Source organism: Anolis sagrei, chromosome 5, assembly GCF_037176765.1.
Source record: "Anolis sagrei isolate rAnoSag1 chromosome 5, rAnoSag1.mat, whole genome shotgun sequence".
NCBI lineage: Eukaryota > Metazoa > Chordata > Lepidosauria > Squamata > Dactyloidae > Anolis > Anolis sagrei.
The window spans coordinates 193,673,146-193,692,951 of NC_090025.1; the positions used below are offsets into that span (position 1 = coordinate 193,673,146).

The 19,806-nt window shown below is 44.5% G+C and overlaps 1 protein-coding gene across 1 annotated transcript in view; it reads left to right on the forward strand.

Annotated features, from left to right (window-relative positions):
• Positions 1-19,806, forward strand: part of LOC132775611 (collagen alpha-1(VII) chain-like) — a 68,054-nt gene that overhangs the window by 6,303 nt on the left and 41,945 nt on the right. The window contains exons 4-10 of the mRNA XM_067468517.1: positions 1,240-1,311; positions 2,625-2,660; positions 4,928-4,987; positions 11,275-11,319; positions 14,200-14,235; positions 15,299-15,334; positions 18,567-18,623. Coding sequence (XP_067324618.1) covers positions 1,240-1,311; positions 2,625-2,660; positions 4,928-4,987; positions 11,275-11,319; positions 14,200-14,235; positions 15,299-15,334; positions 18,567-18,623 — 342 coding nt within the window. The remainder of the gene's footprint in view (positions 1-1,239; positions 1,312-2,624; positions 2,661-4,927; positions 4,988-11,274; positions 11,320-14,199; positions 14,236-15,298; positions 15,335-18,566; positions 18,624-19,806) is intronic.

Sequence of the window (19,806 nt, forward strand, 5' to 3'; positions counted from 1 at the left end):
CGAGAAGGCCCTGTCCCTCGTCCCCACCAGCCATGCTTGTGCAGGCGGTGGGACCGAGAGCAGGGCCCCTCCAGACGATCTTAGTGGTCTTGATGATTCATAGGGGAGAATACGTTCGGAGAGGTAAACAGGGCCGGAGTCGTTTAGAGCTTTATAGGTTAACACCAGCACTTTGAATTGTGCTCGGAAGCTAATCGGCAGCCAGTGGAGTTCGAGTAACAGTGGAGTGGTGTGCTCCCTGTACTCAGCCCCAGTTAGTAATCTGGCTGCCGCGCGTTGTACTTGCTGCAGCTTCCGGGCAGTCTTCAGAGGCAACCCCACGTAGAGAGCGTTGCAGTAATCTAAGCGGGATGTAACCAAAGTGTGTACTACCATGGCCAAGTCAGCCTTTCCAAGGTACGGACGCAGCTGGCGCACAAGTTTTAATTGTGCGGATGCTCCCCTGACCACCGCTGAAACCTTATTTCCCCGAGGGGACTCGGAGCAACTTACAACAGAGTAAATAACACAACCATGATACTTAGAATCATAGAATCATAGAATCAAAGAGTTGGAAGAGACCTCATGGGCCATCCAGTCCAACTCCCTGCCAAGAAGCAGGAATATTGCATTCAAATCACCCCTGACAGATGGCCATCCAGCCTCTGCTTAAAAGCTTCCAAAGAAGTAGCCTCCACCACACTCCGGGGCAGAGAGTTCCACTGCTGACCGGCTCTCACAGTCAGGAAGTTCTTCCTAATGTTCAGATGGAATCTCCTCTCTTGTAGTTTGAAGCCATTGTTCCGCGTCCTAGTCTCCAAGGAAGCAGAAAACAAGCTTGCTCCCTCCTCCCTGTGGCTTCCTCTCACATATTTATACATGGCTATCATATCTCCTCTCAGCCTTCTCTTCTTCAGGCTAAACATGCCCAGTTCCCTAAGCCGCTCCTCATAGGGCTTGTTCTCCAGACCCTTGATCATTTTAGTCGCCCTCCTCTGGACACATTCCAGCTTGTCAATATCTCTCTTGAATTGTGGTGCCCAGAATTGGACACAATATTCCAGATGTGGTCTAACTAAAGCAGAATAGAGGGGTAGCATTACTTCCTTAGATCTAGACACTATGCTCCTATTGATGCAGGCCAAAATCCCATTGGCTTGAGAGAACACCTCTCCGTAATATACATGCCTGAGGACTGAGATCAGCTACATACATTTCAAAGATTTTGCCTAGCTTTTGAAAATGTTTTTTCTTCCTTAGGGGGAACAGGGTAAGAGAGGCCGGAGTGGATCGTCTGGACTGCCAGGTCCCCCTGGGCCACCTGGGCCAAAGGTATAGAAAACGTTGAATCTTTAAGTGGAAAAGGAGAGTGATAAACTACATTGACTGAGCTGAGGAGGTGGTGCTCAATGGTAGAGCTCCTGCCTTCTGTTGAGATCCAGCCCATCACATTTGTGGGCATTTGCAGTCTTGATTATTTGTCAGTTTGGTCCACCTTACAGCAGTGGTTCTCCACCTTCCTAATGCTGCGACCCCTTAATACAGTTCCTCATGTTGTGGTGACCCCCAACCATAAAATTATTACCATTGCTACTTCATAACTGTAATTTTGCAATTGTTTTGTATCGTCATATGAATATGCAGGATGTATTTTCATTCACTGGACCAAATTTGGCACACATACCTGATACACCCAAATTTGAATACTGGTGGGGTTGGTGGGGGTTGATTTTGTCATTTGGGAGTTGTAGATGCTGGGATTTATAGTTCACCTACAATCAAAGGGCATTCTGGACTCCAACAGTGATGGAATTGAACCAAACTTGGCACACATAACTCCCATGAACAAGAGAAAATACTGGGTTTGGTGGATACTGACCTTGAGATTTGGAGTTGTAGTTCACCTACATCCAGAGAGCACTGTGTACTCAAACAGTGATGTATCTGGACCAAACTTGGCACAAATACTCAATATGCCCAAATGTGAACACTAGAGTTTGGTGAAAATAGACATTTGGGAGTTGTAGTTGCTGGGATGTATAGTTCACCTACAATCAAAGAATATTCTGAACCTCACCAACGATAGAATTGGGCCAGACTTCCCACACAGAACCCCCATGACCAACAGAAAATACTGTGCTTTCTGATGGTCTTTGGTGACCCCTCTGACACCCCCTCATGACCCCCCTTGGCGGCCCGACCCCCAGGTTGAGAACCACTGCCTTACAGCATTCCCCAAGTTTAGCTATATAACATGAGCTGGTGAGTCTTGTATGCCAACCATGGTGGATGAATGATTCCCATCCCAGTTGTAGAAAGTCCCACATTTAATCTCCACGCAGGATTTGGGACAATCTCTTTCTCAGACCCTACAGAGCTGCCGCCGGTTACAGAGCAATACTAAACTAATGTATCTGGGGTTTGTTTGCCTTGATATAAAGCAACCTCAAGAGCCTGAACCAGCTAATAAATCCCAATGGGGTTTACATTAGTGTTTGTTCACCGTTCAGCAGCAGATTTGATTCTAGTCCATTCTGGTTGAGACTAGCAGCTGAGTGTAGGCCTTTATATCAGAAGTAATGGAGGTCTTAATCTTGGAGTTAAACAGTGTTGTGATTTGTGCTTCCTTTTTTTTTGTTCTTTAGGGTATGCCAGGTGTCCCTGGGATCAAGGGCAACAAGGTGAGTCATGACATAGTATGGAGAGTAAACACAGTCAAGTTGGTTGGCTATAAGTTCAAGGAAGACCAAAGGGAAGGTGCTCAACCTATCATTGGTGAGGGACACAAATGCCAAATGAAGGTGTGATGTGACACTGTTGTGCTGTAAAATATGATCAATACAGAGAAGCAATCAATAATTAAAGGCCTTGGTTTTTAGCCAAGATGATAGGAAGTCCAAGGGACAATGAAGGGGCAATTGATCATGAAGCCCTCAGCCTTGGGAGCAATAAAGACTCATATGCAACTACTGAAGGCCTACAGAATCAAGGGAATTGTCTCAGTGTCAGCTTACCATTTAGCAGAGAGGTTAATGAGTCATTTTAAGAAGGATATAGACAACTTTGAGCAGAATTGTCTCAGTGTCAGCTTATCATTTAGCAGAGAGGTTAATGAGTCATTTTAAGGAGGATATAGGCAACTTTGAGCAGATCCAGAGAAGGACAATGAGGATGAAAAGAGGTATGGAGAATGAAACCAATGAGGAAAGTTCTTCACCATGTTCAGCCCGGCGAAGAGAGGGCTGAGCGGTGACCTGAGTGCCCTCTTGAAATAGCTCAAGAACCCCCCAAAATAGGAAGATATGGGTTTGTCTCTCTGCTATCTCAGAGGGTAGGAACAAGTCTATTGGTTTTAAGTTCTAGGAGGATATAGTTCACATGAACATTAGAAGGAGCCTCTTGACAGTGAGAGCATTGTGGGTTCAACAGTTGTGGATTTGATTGTTCATAGATTTGATTGATACGTATTGTCAAAGCCTTCCATGGCAGGAATCACTGGGTTGCTGTGAGGTTTTTGGGCTGTATGGTCATGTTCCAGCAGCATTCTCTCCTAATGTTTCACCTGCATCTGTGGCTAATGGCATCTTCAGAGGTTCTGTTGGCAGTGGAACAAGTGGAGTGTATATATACCCATGGAATGTCCAGGGTGGGAGAAAGGACCCTTGTCTGTTTAAAACCCATATATTTATTTATTGTGTCAGGAGCAAACCAAAACGTTGTATTGCATTTTTAACAAACAAACAAACAGACAAAACACAAAGTTTGCAAGCTTGGTAGTTGATTAAATGTCTTTGACCAGTAGCTGGCCACATGGAGTGCCTCTGGTGTTGCCGCAAGTAGGTCCTCCATTGTGCATGTGGCAGGGCTCAGGTTGCATTGCAGCAGATAGTCTGTAGTTTGCTGTTCTCCGCACTCGCATGTCATGGATTCCACTTTGTGGTGCAATTTCTTGAGGTTGGCTCTGCATCTCGTGGTGCCAGAGCGCAGTCTGTTCAGTGCCTTCCAAGTCACCCAGTCTTCTGTGTGCCCAGGAGGGAGTCTCTCATTGGGTATCAGCCATTGATTGAGGTACTGGGTTTGAGCCTGCCACTTTTGGACTCTCGCTTGCTGAGGTGTTCCAGCAAGTATCTCTGTGGATCTTAGAAAACTATTTCCTGATTTAAGTCATTGACATGCTGGCTGATACCCAAACAGGTCATGAGCTGGAGATGTCTCTGCCTTGGTCCTTTCACTATTGGCTGCTACTTCCCGGCGGATGTCAGGTGGTGCAATACCGGCTAAGCAGTGTAATTTCTCCAGTGGTGTAGGGCGCAGACACCCCGTGATAATGCGGCATGTCTCATTAAGAGCCACATCCACTGTTTTCGTGTGGTGAGATGTGTTCCACACTGGGCATGCATACTCAGCAGCAGAGTAGCATAGCGCAAGGGCAGATGTCTTCACTGTGTCTAGTTGTGATCCCCAGGTTGTGCCAGTCAGCTTTCATATGATATTTAAAACACATGTGAATGTTGCAATTAGAAAGCTTGAATTAGCATTGGAGGGTTCTTTCTTCCTCCCACCCTGGGCATTATTCCACAGGCATATATATACTCCACTTGCTTCACTGCCAACAGAACCTCTGAAGTTGCCATTAGCCACAGATGCAAACGAAACGAGAGGAGAGAATTCTGCTGGAACATGGCCATACAGCCCAAAAATTCACAAGAACCCATTGATTAATATGGTCTCTTTAGGAATTTCTGCATCTTCCAATGTGACTCTGTGATCAATTGCCTAGCCTCAGAATAGATACATTTTTGAAGAAGCAATCCAGAGACTTCCCTGGGTGATTTGAATGCAATGTTCCTGCTTCTTGGCAGGGGGTTGGATTGGATGGCCCATGAGGTCTTTTACAACTCTTTGATTCTATGATTCTATGATTTAATGTCTTCTTTCTGTTTTGCAGGGGGAGACTGGTCTTGGCAAAGTGGGTCCACGAGGGCCACGTGGCTTCCCTGGGCCACGGGTAGGGTGCCTTTCAATACTTTTGCATGTCAGCTTCTTCATTCACATCCTCAACAGAGGTGGCCATTCACTTTCATGCCAAAGATGCTTTAAATCCATTCTAGACTTCATCCCTGACCTTAAAAAGACCCATCCAAGGCATTGAACTTCTTCCTCTCCACATACTTCCTAAGTCACTGTTAGCATCAAAATTTTGTGTGTTAACTTGAGTAACTGAGCCAAAATGCACGGGATGCAGGTTGTCAGTCTTAGCTGAGGTTCAGGGCTGGCAATGAGTTCATTTGTTGTTGTTTGCCATCACGTCAACTTTCACTTACTGTATATACTTGAGTACAAGCCTAGTTTTTCAGCCCCCTTTTAAGGCTGAAAAGGCTCCCCTAGGCTTATACTCAAGTCAAAGTTACTTATTATTTTACTCTCTTACTAGTATTATTTTGATTACATTTATTATTTTACCCTATTTATTATTATTATTATTATTATTATTATTATTACTACATTTACATTATTTTACTCTATTATTATTTTTATTACATTTATTATTTTATTATTATTATTACTACATTTATTATTTAACTCTCTGCATTAGTATTAGACGGATATGTAAGCACATTTACATTGAGGAAAGTTAGAATAATGGTTTAATCAGAGTTGGACAGTCTTATTTTAAATTACAGTTTTATGTAAATATTCAAAAACATTTAACCTACTGATGCCTGAATTAATGTAATTCTATTGGCATTTATTTTTATTTTGAAATTTATCAGTAGCTGCTGCATTTCAGTAAGGCCTTCGACAAGGTCCCCCATGACCTTCTGGCAAGGAAACTAGTCCAATGTGGGCTAGGCAAAACTACGGTGAGGTGGATCTGGAATTGGTTAAATGGACGAACCCAGAGGGTAATTCTCACCAATGCTTCCTCCTCATCTTGGAAAGAAGTGACAAGTGGAGTGCCACAGGGTTCCGTCCTGGGCCCGGTCCTGTTCAACATCTTTATTAATGACTTAGATGAAGGGCTAGAAGGCATGATCATCAAGTTTGCAGACGACACCAAATTGGGAGGGATAGCCAATACTCCAGAGGACAGGAGCAGGATTCAAAACGATCTTGACAGATTAGAGAGATGATGGGCCAAAGCTAACAAAATGAAATTCAACAGTGACAAATGCAAAATACTCCACTTAGGCAGGAAAAACGAAATGCAAAGATACAGAATGGGGGACAATGCCTGGCTCGAGAGCAGTACGTGTGAAAAAGATCTTGGAGTCCTCATGGACAACAAGTTAAAACATGAGCCAACAATGTGATGTGGCGGCAAAAAAAGCCAATGGGATTTTGGCCTGCATCAATAGGAGCATAGTGTCTAGATCTAGGGAAGTCATGCTACCCCTCTATTCCGCTTTGGTTAGACCACACCTGGAATATTGTGTCCAATTCTGGGCACCACAATTCAAGAGAGATATTGACAAGCTGGAATGTGTCCAGAGGAGAGAGACTAAAATGATAAAGGGTCTGGAGAACAAGCCCTATGAGGAGCAGCTTAAGGAGCAGGGAATGTTTAGCCTGAAGAAGAGAAGGCTGAGAGGGGATATGATATCCATGTATAAATATGTGAGAGGAAGCCACAGGGAGGAGGAGGGAGCAAGCTTGTTTTCTGCTGCCCTGGAGACTAGGAAGCAGAACAACGGCTTCAAACTACAAGAGAGGAGATTCCATCTGAACATGAGGAAGATCTTCCTGACTGTGAGAGCCGTTCAGCAGTGGAACTCTCTGCCCCAGAGTGTGGTGGAGGCTCCTTCTTTGGAAGCTTTTAAACAGAGGCTGGATGGCCATCTGTCAGGGGTGATTTGAATGCAATATTCCTGCTTCTTGGCAGAATGGGGTTGGACTGGATGGCCCATGAGGTCTCTTCCAACTCTTTGAGTCTATGATTCTATGATTCTATGATTCTATGATTCCCACCCTCAGCTTATACTCGAATCAATATGTTTTCCCAGTTTTGGGGGGGGGGGGGGTAAAATTAGGTGTCTCGGCTTATATTCGGGTTGGCTTATACTCGAGCATATACGGTATGGAGTTTTTTTTGTTTGTTTTATTATAATGACAAAACTTTATTTATATACCGCTCTATCTCCCCTCGGGGACTCAGGGTGGATTCCATATAGCAAAAAAACAACATACAGAGTGAACAAAACATAAGCATAGAGTTATCATAAACAACACGATTACATTAAAAACTGGGCCCACTCAATTCATCATGCAAAAATTACTGTTGGATCAAGGATTTCAGAAATGGCCCTATTTGGGGACTGTCTGGGATAGTAGATGGGGTACAAGGCCAGATTCTAATAGTGTCCAAGGGCTGTGCTAGCACTACTCATTCTCAAAGTCCTGATGAAATCACCATGTCTTCAAGCTCTTACGAAAAAAGGAGAGGGATGGGGCCTGTCTTATTTCCCTTGGAAGGGCATTCCAGATGTGGAGGGCCACCACCAAGAAGGCCCTCTCTCTCATCCCCACCAGCCGTACTTGTGACAGTGGTGGAAGCAAGAGAAGGGGCTCCCCGGAAGATCTGCGAGTTCACGCCAGTTCATAGAAGGAGATGTGATTGCGAAGATAGGTGGTGACTATCTTTATCTTCTTTTACTATGTGATCACATTTTAATACAGAATGGATGCACTTTTCAGTGTCCATTCCATGCCAACTTTTGGCTTTGAACATTACCAAAAGTGGTCAGAAAATCTCATTTGCAACAAAACAATCCCATAACTAAGAAAAACATATTTAAAGAAACCTTTTGGACTTGTTTTACATATCAGTGTGTTCATAACACATTTCAGGAAGCTATTTAAGTATAATATTAGAAAATAGACAAATTAGACAAAATTCAACAGGGACAAATGCAAGATACTCCACTTGGGCAGAAAAAAATGAAAGGCTAAGATACAGAATGGGGGACGCATGGGTCAAGAGCGGTGCGTGTGAAAAAGCTCTTGGAGTCCTCATGGACAACAAATTAAACATAAGCCAACAATGTCATGTGGCGGCAAAAAAAGCCAATGGGATTTTGGCCTGCATCAATAGGAGTCTAGTATCTAGATCAGTGGTACTCAACCTGTGGGTCCCCTGATGTTATGGCCTGATGTTATGGCCTTCAACTTACAGAAATTCTAACAGCTGGTAAACTCAGTTCCTGTGGGTTTTTTCGGGCTATATGGCCATGTTCTAGAGGCATGTTCTAGAGCTGGCCATGTTCTAGAGCTGGTAAACTGTCTGAGATTTCTGGGAGTTGTAGGCCAAAACACCTGGGGACCCACAGGTTGAGAACCACTGGTCTAGAACCAGGGAAGTCATGCTCCCCATACTCTATTCTGCCTTGGTCAGACCACATCTGGAATCACACTGTGTCCAGTTCTGAGCACCACAATTGAAGAGAGATATTGACAAGCTGGAATGTGTCCAGAGGACTAAAATGATCAAGGGTCTGGAGAACAAGCCCTATGAGGAGCGGCTTAAGGAGCTGGGCATGTTTAGCCTGAAGAAGAGAAGGATGAGAGGAGACATGATAGCCATGTATAAATATGTGAGAGGAAGCCACAGGGAGGAGGGAGTAAGCTTGTTTACTGCTTTCCTGGAGATTAGGACAAGGAACAATGGCTTCAAACTACAAGAGAGGAGATTCCATCTGAACATTAGGAAGAACTTCCTGACTGTGAGAGCTGTTCAGCAGTGGAACTCTCTGCCCCAGAGTGTGGTGGAGGTTCCTTCTTTGGAAGCTTTTAAACAGAGGCTGGATGGCCATCTGTCAGGGGTGATTTGAATGCAATATTCCTGCTTCTTGGCAGGGGTTTGGACTGGATGGCCCATGAGGTCTCTTCCAACTCTTTGATTCTATGATTCTATAATAGGGCTCCACAGTCACCTATGTATCTATCCACTGCCAAGACACTACACTTGGAAAGCCATCATAGTAAAATAAGTAAGTAAAAGTCCTACATGAGACTGTGCATCAAGACACAGATTTCTCTGTGAACCCCAGGGGCTGGGGAATAAATCTTTCTCACCTAGTACCCTTTTTATACAAACCTGCAAAATGGCAAAAAGGCTTGCTCACAAATCCAAACTGACAACAGGGACTGAAAGTAATAATGTCAGCATCTGTTTCAAACCTAGGTGAACCTATTTGGGGGACAGAGAAGGACAAGGCAGGGTGAGGCTTTGCATCTTATCATAACTGGAGTTTGTTAGGTTTTTAAGCAAGGAATTGCAGTGGTTTGGTGCTGCGGGTCGTGCCAAGTAAGGGCCACCCTCTTATTTGTGTCGATTTGAAAAGACAAATTAATGGTTTGCTTTGATTTGGATGAAAAAATCACCAAAACGAGGAGCAGGGTTACAACAACAACAACAACAACAACAACAACAACAACACACTTTATTTATATTCTGCTCTATCTCCTCAAGGAGACTCAAAGTGGATTACAGTATATACATATATAAGCAAACATTCAGTGCCTTTTATACAGTGAACAATGACATACAATACGCAAACAAAGGCAAAGGTTTCTCTTTCCATCTCTGGCATCTGGAGGCAATGCTTAGACCACACCTGGAATATTGTGTCCAATTCTGGGCACCACAATTCAAGAGAGATATTGACAAGCTGGAATGTGTCCAGAGGAGGGCGAGTAAAATGATCAAGGGTCTGGAGAACAAGCCCTATGAGGAGCGGCTTAATGAGCTGTGCATGTTTAGCCTTCAGAAGAGAAGGCTGAGAGGAGATATGATAGCCATGTATAAATATGTGAGAGGAAACCACAGGGAGGAGGGAGCAAGCTTGCTTTCTGCTTCCTTGGAGACTAGGACGCAGAACAATGGCTTCAAACTACAAGAGGGGAGATTCCATCTGAACACGAGGAAGAACTTCCTGACTGTGAGAGCCGTTCAGCAATGGAACTCTCTGCCCTGGTGTGTGGTGGAGTCTCCTTCTTTGGAAGCTTTTAAACAGAGGCTGGATGGCCATCTGTCAGGGGTGATTTGAATGCAATATTCCTGCTTCTTGGCAGAATGGGGTTGGACTGGATGGCCCATGAGGTCTCTTCCAACTCTTTGATTCTATGATTCTATGATGTCTTCTTCTTCTTCAAGATTTTGCTTGGTTTCTTCAGAGCTGCTCTTCCAAGTTCTTACTACGTAAATCACCTGTGTTTTGTGGAACTCATAGAGAAGAAGATACATCCGTGCAACCTCCACAATGTCAGCTTGTTCTTCTGGAGGAAATTTAATACAAACAAGACACACAATCCAAAAGAAATGCATGCATTATTTCTGAGTTAGTCATCATGTGTCCCCATTTCCCACACCTTGGAAAGCCATCAAACTTGTAGGTTTGTTCTTAGCTTGAATTTGTATGTAAGTTGGAACAGGTACATTTCAAAGTGTAGCCATGTATAAATATGTGAGAGGAAGCCACAGGGAGGAGGGAGCAAGCTTGTTTTCTGCTTCCCTGGAGACTAGCAATGGCTTCAAACTACAAGAGAGGAGATTCCATCTGAACATGAGGAAGAACTTCCTGACTGTGAGAGCCGTTCAGCAGTGGAACTCTCTGCCCCGGAGTGTGGTGGAGGCTCCTTCTTTGGAAGCTTTTAAGCAGAGGCTGGATGGCCATTTGTCAGGGGTGATTTGAATGCAATAATCCTGCTTCTTGGCAGGGGTTGGACTGGATGGCCCAAGAGGTCTCTTCCAACTCTTTGATTCTATGATTGATTCTATGATTGTAACTCCATTACACACACATATCCATGACATTTTGGTTTCGATTCTTTCTCAAAAGGGAACTTATATTTATTACAGGTAATGACAATACGATTTTATTGACTGGGCAAAATAAGACACGCGTGATAATAGATCGCATTGGCCTATGAAGATAAGGCAGGGAAGTGTATCAATCGATATGTGGATAGATGCAGAAGCAACGCTGTGACATTTAATCCGCCGTTCTATTAGATTCGTTTAAAGACTTTTCATAGAACCAAAGGCCAGGATGGGTGCATCTGCTGGTTTTCGTTTCCCTCTATTTCACATCTAAATTGGATTTTGTCTCTGCGAATGAGATTTAACATCAAATTCCCAAAATATTGTTTGGGTTTGCAGAATAGTTGGTACTTTTTTTCAGTGCAAATTTCTCTTAGTATCATAATCACAAACCTCACCATTTAACATTCATTGAGTTCAACAGGAGCAGACATGTCCATAGGCCCACTGATATCTCTGTATCTTCTATTTAACAGGGTGAAGAAGGAATTGTGGGAGTCCGTGGCCCCATTGGCATTATGGTAAGATATAGCAACAGGGGATGCAGGCTTCTACATAGTATTAGTGTCATGAATGTCAACAACACCCAGTTCTGGGATTTGCAGTTGGATGGAATGCTTAGAATTTCATAGAATCATAGAGTTGGAAGAGACCTCGTGGGCCATCCAGTCCAAACCCATTCTGCCAAGAAGTAGGAAAATTGCATTCTTACTTTACTTAGGCGATCCCTCGTTGGCCGAGTAGGATACTCTTCCAGGATCAGTATTCTTGTGGGTCCATAGGTGACTTGATCTGCATCATCTCTTGCAGTGAAGGCATTGGTTTCCAAGTAGAAGGTGGTCTTGGTCAGGGTTGGCTTCCTCTTGGCACGTTTCTCTCTTTCGCCCTCCATTCATGCCTCTTCAAATTCTGCAGCACTGCTGGTCACAGCTGACCTCCAGCTGTAGCGCTCAAGGGCCAGGGCTTCCCAGTTCTCAGTGTCAATGCCAGAGATTTTAAGGTTGGCTTTGAGCCCAACCCTGTCCACCAACATTCTGTTTTCCATTCTTGAGTTCAGAGTAGAGCAACTGCTTTGGGAGATGGTGGTCGGGCATCCGGACAATGTGGGCGGTCCAGTGGAGTTGATGGCGGAGGACCATCACTTCAATGCTAGTGGTGGACTGTCTACAGATGTCACATGCAACTCCTACGTGGCCGGTCCAGTGGAGCTGATGGCGAAGGAGCATCACTTCAATTCTGGTGGTCTTTGTTTCTTCCAGCACGCTGACATTTGTCCGCTTGTCTTCCCAAGAGATTTGCAGGATTTTCTGGAGGCAGCGCTGATGGAATCGTTGAAGGAGTTGCATGTGACGTCTGTAGACAGTCCACGTCTCACAGGCATAAAGCAGGGTTGGGAGGACAATAGCTTTATAAACAAGAGCCTTGGTATCCCTACGTAGGTCCTGGTCCTCGAACACTCTCTGCTTAATTCGGAAAAACGCTGCACTCGCAGAGCTCAGGTGGTGTTGTATTTTGGTGTCGATGTTGACTTTGGTGGAGAGGTGGCTGCCAAGGTAGCGGAAATGGTCAACATTTTCTAGTGTTACACCATTAAGCTGTATCTCCAAAGCACCCCTGACAGATGGCCATCCAGCCTCTGTTTAAAAGCTTCCAAAGAAGGCGCCTCCACCACACTCTGAGGCAGAGAGTTCCACTTCTGAACACCTCTCACAGTCAGGAAGTTCTTCCTCATGTTCAGGTGGAATTTCCTTTCTTGTAGTTTGAAGCCATTGTTCCATTGCATCCTACTCTCCAGGGCAACAAAAGACAAGCTTGCTCCCTCCTCCCTATGACTTCCCTTCACATATTGATCCATAGCCCTCATCATGTCTCATATCAGTGTTCTCTTCTGCTGGCTAAACATGCCCAGCTCTTTAAGCCACTCCTCATAGGGCTTGTTCTTGTATATACAGCCATTGGGGGCCAAGTCCCTTATGACTGTATAATTTACAGTGTCTGTACAAGTCCTGCTGCTTCCTTGTTTGACACCTGTTTCTCAGGTATTTGTAACTCAGGGAGTTTTGCTTCCTGTCTGTGTGGAGTGGTCACGTCTCCTTTCATAGAATCACCGAGTTGGAAGATACTAAGAAGCAAGAAAATCCCATTCAAAGCACCCCCGACAGATGGCCATCCAGCCTCTGTTTCAAAGTGTATCCAGTTCAGTGGTGGAGCCTCCATTCACACTCCAGAACAGAGAGTTTCATTGCTGAACAACCCTTCTCACAGTTAGGAAGTTCTTCCTGATGCTCAGGTGGAATCTCCTTTCTTTCTTGGAGTTTGAAGCCATTGTTCCGCACCCTAGTCTCCAGGACAGCCAAAAATAGACTCCTCCCTCCTCCCTATGACTTCTCTTCACATATTGATCCATGGCCCTCATCATGTCTCCTGTCGGCCTTCTCATGGGCCACCCAGTCCAACCCCATTCTGCCAAAAAGCAGGAATATTGCATTCAAAGAACCCCTGATACATGGCCATCCAGCCTCTGTTTAAAAGTTTCCAAAGAAGGAGTCTTCACCACACTCCGGGGCAGAGCTCTTTCCCAGCTCTTTCAGCCGCTCCTCATAGGGCTTGTTCTCCAGACCGTTGATTATTTTAGTCACCCTCCTCTGGACACATTCCAGCTTGTCAACATCTCCCTTCAATTCAGCCCAACCCTCTTCTGCCATGCAGAAAAACACAACCAAAACATCCCTGACAGATGGCCATCTGGCCTCTGTCTGAAAACCTCCAGAGAAGGAGACTCCACCAGAGTCCAAAGCAGACTCAAAGTTCTTCCTAATGTTTAGAGGGAGTCCAATTTTCCTTCGGCTTGAGACCAAATTCATGTAGATGCAGACTAGAATTCTCTGTGTTCCTTGCTGTACTGTAAATCCTGTACAAGGTTAGAAAGATGAGTCAGGATACATATACACTATAGAATTAATCCAGTTCGATACCAGTTTAATTGCTATGACCCAAAGCCATGTAATCCTTTTGGACCTTAGCCTTCTCTACCTAAGAGTGCCAAATTATAAATCCCAGGATTACATAGTATTGAGCCATGGTAAATGAAGTAGTGTCACACTACATTACAGACCTTCAGACAGTGAAAAAGCAACTGGATTCAGATGCAAGGAAAAGAGAAATGAGAGTAGACCCCAATCTGAGAAAACACCCCAATTTCTTTTCTTTTGCTAATGAAGACAAACCAGCAGAACTGCCTTCTTCCACCCACTGACTATAACATTGTAATATCTTTAATTTGCACAGTTACTAGTAGTTTTAGTCATCTCCAAAAACTTGAAAGGTAATATGGATCATGGAATGGTCAAAATTAGGCATTCTTGCCTTTTACCAACATGGTTTCTTTTCTATATTTCTAGGGACAGAATGGCCTTGTGGGGATCAAAGGAGAAAAGGTATGTAGCCAGTCTTTTTCTGGACACAGATGAGAAGCAGCCATGTATAGAGACGTGACCTCAGAGAATCATGGAATCCTTGAGTTGGAAGAGACCTCGTGGGCCATCCAGTCCAACCCACTAAGTCACCATCACCAAAAGCATATGGATATTGTGGTTACAAAGACATCCTGTGCTTCCAGCATAGATAAATCAATGGGCTTAATCTATCACGAAAGCATCCTTGGTGGATCTAATCAAAAACCTCAGAGAATAATAGACTCCTTCAGTTGAAAGAGACCTCATGGGCCATCCAGTCCAACCCTCTAAGCCATCATCACCAAAAGCATATTGATATTGTGGTTACTAACACATCCTGTCCTTCCAGCATAGATAAATCAATGGACTTAAGCTATTGGTGGATCTAATAAAAAAAACCCATCAAATTCAACATCTAGATGCAGTGGGTGCAACCTAAGAAATGGCCACGGTCTCAGGTTATATCACTATTAATGATGACTAGGCAGCTCATTGTTTATATCCATAGAATCATAGAATCAAAGAGTTGGAAGAGACCTCATGGGCCATCCAGTCCAACCCCATTCTGCCAAGAAGCAGGAATATTGCATTCAAATCACCCCTGACAGATGGCCATCCAGCCTCTGTTTAAAAGCTTCCAAAGAAGGAGCCTCCACCACACTCCAGGGCAGAGAGTTCCACTGCTGAACGGCTCTCACAGTCGGGAAGTTCTTCCTCATGTTCAGATGGAATCTCCTCTCTTGTAGTTTGAAGCCATTTTCCCATTGCATCCTAGTCTCCAGGGAAGCAGAAAACAAGCTTGCTCCCTCCTCCCTGTGGCTTCCTCTCACATATTTATACATGGCCCTCATCATATCTCCTCTCAGCCTTCTCTTCTTCAGGCTAAACATGCCCAGCTCCTTAAGCCGCTCCTCATAGGGCTTGTTCTCCAGACCCTTGATCATTTTAGTCACCCTCCCCTGTACACCTTTCAGCTGGTCAATATCTCTCTTCAATTGTGGTGCTCAGTTTGTCAATATCTCTCTTAAATATTGGTTTATTTTAGGGTGACGTTGGATTTCCTGGGCCCAAAGGAGAACGGGTAAGTAATAATAATAGTAATAGTAATTTATGTATGTGTGTGTGTGTGTGTGTGTGTACACACACAAATACATACACATATTGTCGTATCAGGAGCGACTTGAGAAACTGCTTATTCTACTAATAATAATAATAATAATAACAATAACAATAATAATAATAATAGAGGGAATGCACAATACAGAGCAGAAGAGAAAACTGGCAAAAGAAGGCTCTCCATGGCCAGTTCCTGGGAAAAATTGAGAACAAAATTGACAAAGAAAAAACATGGCTGTGGCTCACAAATGGGACTTTGAAAAAGGAGACGAAGGAGGGCCTGATTCTAGCAGCCCAAGAACAAGCCATTAGAACGTGCGTTGCTGTGGCCCAGTCTGTGTATATGTGCTTTGTGTGTGTATATGTGTGTATATATATATTTGTGTATATGTGTATATATATGTGTGTGTGTGTGTGTGTGTGGTTTTGAGCATGCGTTACTGTAAAATCTTTTGGCTTTTTAAGTCTCTTCTGCTGTGTTTTGCAGTGTTTTATGAGTGATGATCACTCATTGGCCAGATAGGTGTCTTGTGTCCAAATTTGGTGTCAATTCATCCAGTGGTTTTTGAGTTATGTTAATCCCACAAACAAACATTACATTTTTACATAGAAAATCCATTCTCTATCTTTTGCTTGTTCCAAAGTTGCCTGGAAAACCATGGGGTTTACCACATCATTGTATCATATCATATCAATATCATATTGTCTCGATAAAGTGGAACAACTTAATTGCTTCTAGTCATTCATAATCAAAGTTTCGCTTAGCTGCCCTCCTCCCCGAAACAGCTTGACAGAAACGGAGAGTCCTGCCCTTTGAATCCGGCTCTCTGTTAAAAGTTGATGGCCAATTTGTCTCGGGAAGAAAAACACCTTTCAAAGAGAGGCAAATTAATTCTGGATCTTCTCTTACTGGAGGAAGGGCCCTTTGCCATCATAAAGGAATCCGTAATGCCCTCTTGAAAGGAAGTGTGTGAATAAAACATGACGAGGAAGGAGGCGGATTAAACCAGCGTGGGAGCCGTAATTAAGCCGAGGATGCTCACAGTGTTTTCTGACTTTATATGTCATGCATTGCAGTCTTGTCTATTTTGGAAGGCCACTTTGGGGGAAGACTGGGCTGTTTGTCCTTCTGTTCCATGAAGTGCCATCAAGAAAAGCTGGGCTCTTTCATACTGTGCAATTTGTGTGTGTGTATGTGTCAGAAGCAACTTGAGAAACTGCAAGTAGCTTCTGGTGTGAGATAACTGGCCGTCTCCAAGGACGTTGCCCACATGACGCCTGGATGTTTTACCATCCTGTGGGAGGCTTCTTTCATGTCCCCACATGGGAAGCTGGAGCTGACATATGGGAGCTCACCTCCTCTTGTGGAGTCGAACTGCCAACATTCAGGTCAGCAGTTCAGCCGGCACAAGGTTTTAACCCATTGTGCCATCATGGCTTCTTGTGCAATTATAGCACTATTATTGCCAAGGTTCCATCCTACAAAGTCCTGGGATTTGCAGTTTAGGGAAGGGTGTTTTGAATTGTCAGCTGGAGACAATTGTCATCTGTAGTGCTCCATCAAGCTACAAAATCCAGGATTTCATTACAGGCAACCATGGATGTTAAAGCTGCTTTGAGTCTCCTGTGGAGAAAAAAAGCGGGGTATCAATACACATAATAATAATGAAGTGGGTTATACTGCTATAGGTGTACAGCATGATATGCTCCCTAATTTCAATTACAGGTTGAGCCCCTCTTATCTGGAATTGCTAAATCTGAAATAATCCAAAATTGTCCACATGGCTGGCTGAGATGGTGACACCATTGTTTTGTTGTTGTTTTGATGGTTCTGATCACAAGCATTTAATTTAAAGGATATTCCACCCAAACCTTTTGATTGGGAACAATTTTTACGACATGGGATCCCCACAAGTTCAGGGCTGTGGTGTAAAACCTTGTGCTGCTGAACTGCTGACCAGAAGGTTGGCTGTTCAAATCTGTGGGATAGGGTGAGCTCCTGCTGTTAGCCCTAGCTCCTGCCAACCTAGCAGTTCAAAAACTTACAAATCTGAGTAGATCAATAGGTACCGCTTCGGTGGGAAAGGCATAAGACGCTCCAAGCAGGAGGTGACAACGTAGGATCCTTGGCTTGGAAATGGAGAACAGCCAGAGATGAGCACCACTTCCAAAGCCCTGCTGTTACTCCTAGCTCCTGTCAACCTAGCAGTTCAAAAACATACAAATATGAGTAGATCAATAGGTACCGTTTCAGTGGGAAAGGCATAAGACGCTGCAAGCAGGAGATGACAATGCAGGGTCCTTGGCTTGGAAATGGAGAACAGCCAGAGATGAGCACCACCTCCAAAGTCCTGCTGTTACTCCTAGCTCCTGCCAACCTAGCAGTTCAAAAACATACAAATATGAGTAAATCAATAGGTACCACTTCAGTGGGAAAGGCATAAGACGCTGCAAGCAAGAGATGACAGTGCAGGGTCCTTGGCTTGGAAATGGAGAACAGCCAGAGATGATCACCACCTCCAAAGCCCTGCTGTTACTCCTAGCTCCTGCCAACCCAGCAGTTCAAAAACATACAAATATGAGTAGATCAATAGGTACCGCTTAGGTGGGAAAGGCATAAGACGCTCCAAGCAGGAGGTGACAACGCAGGGTCCTTGGCTTGGAAATGGAGAACAGCCAGAGATGAGCACCACCTCCAAAGCCCAGCTGTTACACCTAGCCCCTGCCAACCTAGCAGTTCAAAAACATACAAATATGAGTAGATCAATAGGTACCGTTTCGGTGGGAAAGGCATAAGATGCTCCAAGCAGGAGGAGACAACTCAGGGTCCTTGGCTTGGAAATGGAGAACAGCCAGAGATGAGCACCACCTCCAAAGCTGGAAATGAAAGGAGAAGCCTTTGCCTTTGTTTGTGTTTGTGTGTCTCATTGTATTGTAACAAGGCATTGAATGTTTGCCGGAATCTGTTTACACTGTAATCCGCTCTGAGTCCCCATGGGGAGAAGGGAGGAATAGAAATGAAGCATTGTTGTTGTTGTTGTTGTTGTTATTTGTCACAGTGTTGGGTATTTTTCTGGCAAAAAGCACCCACAATGTCTTTATGACACCTGGTCTTATGTGGCTCTGACTTTACTTCTAACTCTGGCTCATAAAGCAACACTCAACAGAGTCTCTTCTCTCCAATGTTTACCCCACAGGGAGATCCCATGACGATTTTTGGACCTCAAGGCTACAAAGGCAACAAAGGAGATGCGGTAAGTGGGGGTCCCTTGCTTTTCCACCAACTACAGGTGCATCTTTATGCGATGTGCGGGGCTTGATGAATACAAAGCTGGGGTGAAAATTGCTGGAAGAAACATTAACAACCTCAGATATGCAGATGACACCACTCTGATGGCCGAAAACGAGGAGGAGCTGAGGAGCCTTCTAATCAAGGTGAAAGAAGAAAGCGCAAAAGCTGGGTTGCAGCTAAACATCAAAAAAACCAAGATTATGGCAACAAGAATGATTGACAACTGGGAAATAGAGGGAGAAATCGTGGAGGCCGTGACAGACTTTGTATTTCTAGGCGCAAAGATGAGTGCAGATGCAGACTGTGGCCAGGAAATCAGAAGACGCTTCCTTCTTGGGAGGAGAGCAATGTCCAGTCTCGATAAAATAGTAAAGAGTAGAGACATCAGACTGGCAACCAAGATCGGCCTAGTCAAAGCCATGGTATTCCCTGTAGTCACCTACGGATGGACCTTAGGGAAGGCTGAGCGAAGGAAGAGAGATGCTTTTGAGCTGTGGTGTTGGAGGAAAGTTCTGAGAGTGCCTTGGACTGCGAGAAGATCCAACCAATCCATCCTCCAGGAAATAAAGCCTGACTGCTCACTGGAGGGAAGGAGACTAGAGACAAAGTTGAAGTCCTTTGGCCACATCATGAGGAGACAGGAAAGCCTAGAGAAGACAATTATGCTGGGGAAAGTGGAAGGAAAAAGGAAGAGGGGCCGACCAAGGGCAAGATGGCTGGATGGCATCCTTGAAGTGACTGGACTGACCTTGAAGGAGCTGGGGGTGGTGACGGCCGACAGGGAGCTCTGGCTTGGACTGGTCCATGAGGTCACGAAGAGTCGGAGACGACTGAACGAATGAACAACAACAACAACAACAACAGGTGCATCTTCTACACTGTAGAATTAAAGCAGTTTGATGCCACTTTAACTGGCAAAGGGTTTCAAAGGCAGCCAAAGTGAGGTTTTGAGGCAATCCCTACATAAAGGGGGCCCTTTCCAATTGCATAGTTTATTTCCGGCGTTGGGGGGGGGGGGGGTCTAGGTTGTATCATTGGTAGAAATGTGGGCTGAGAAAACGCTATTCATCCACATGCCAGTTGAGTGTGGTGGTGCTGGTGTGGGTGAGGAAATGTTTCCAACAGAGGAAAGAGCTGTCCTTTTC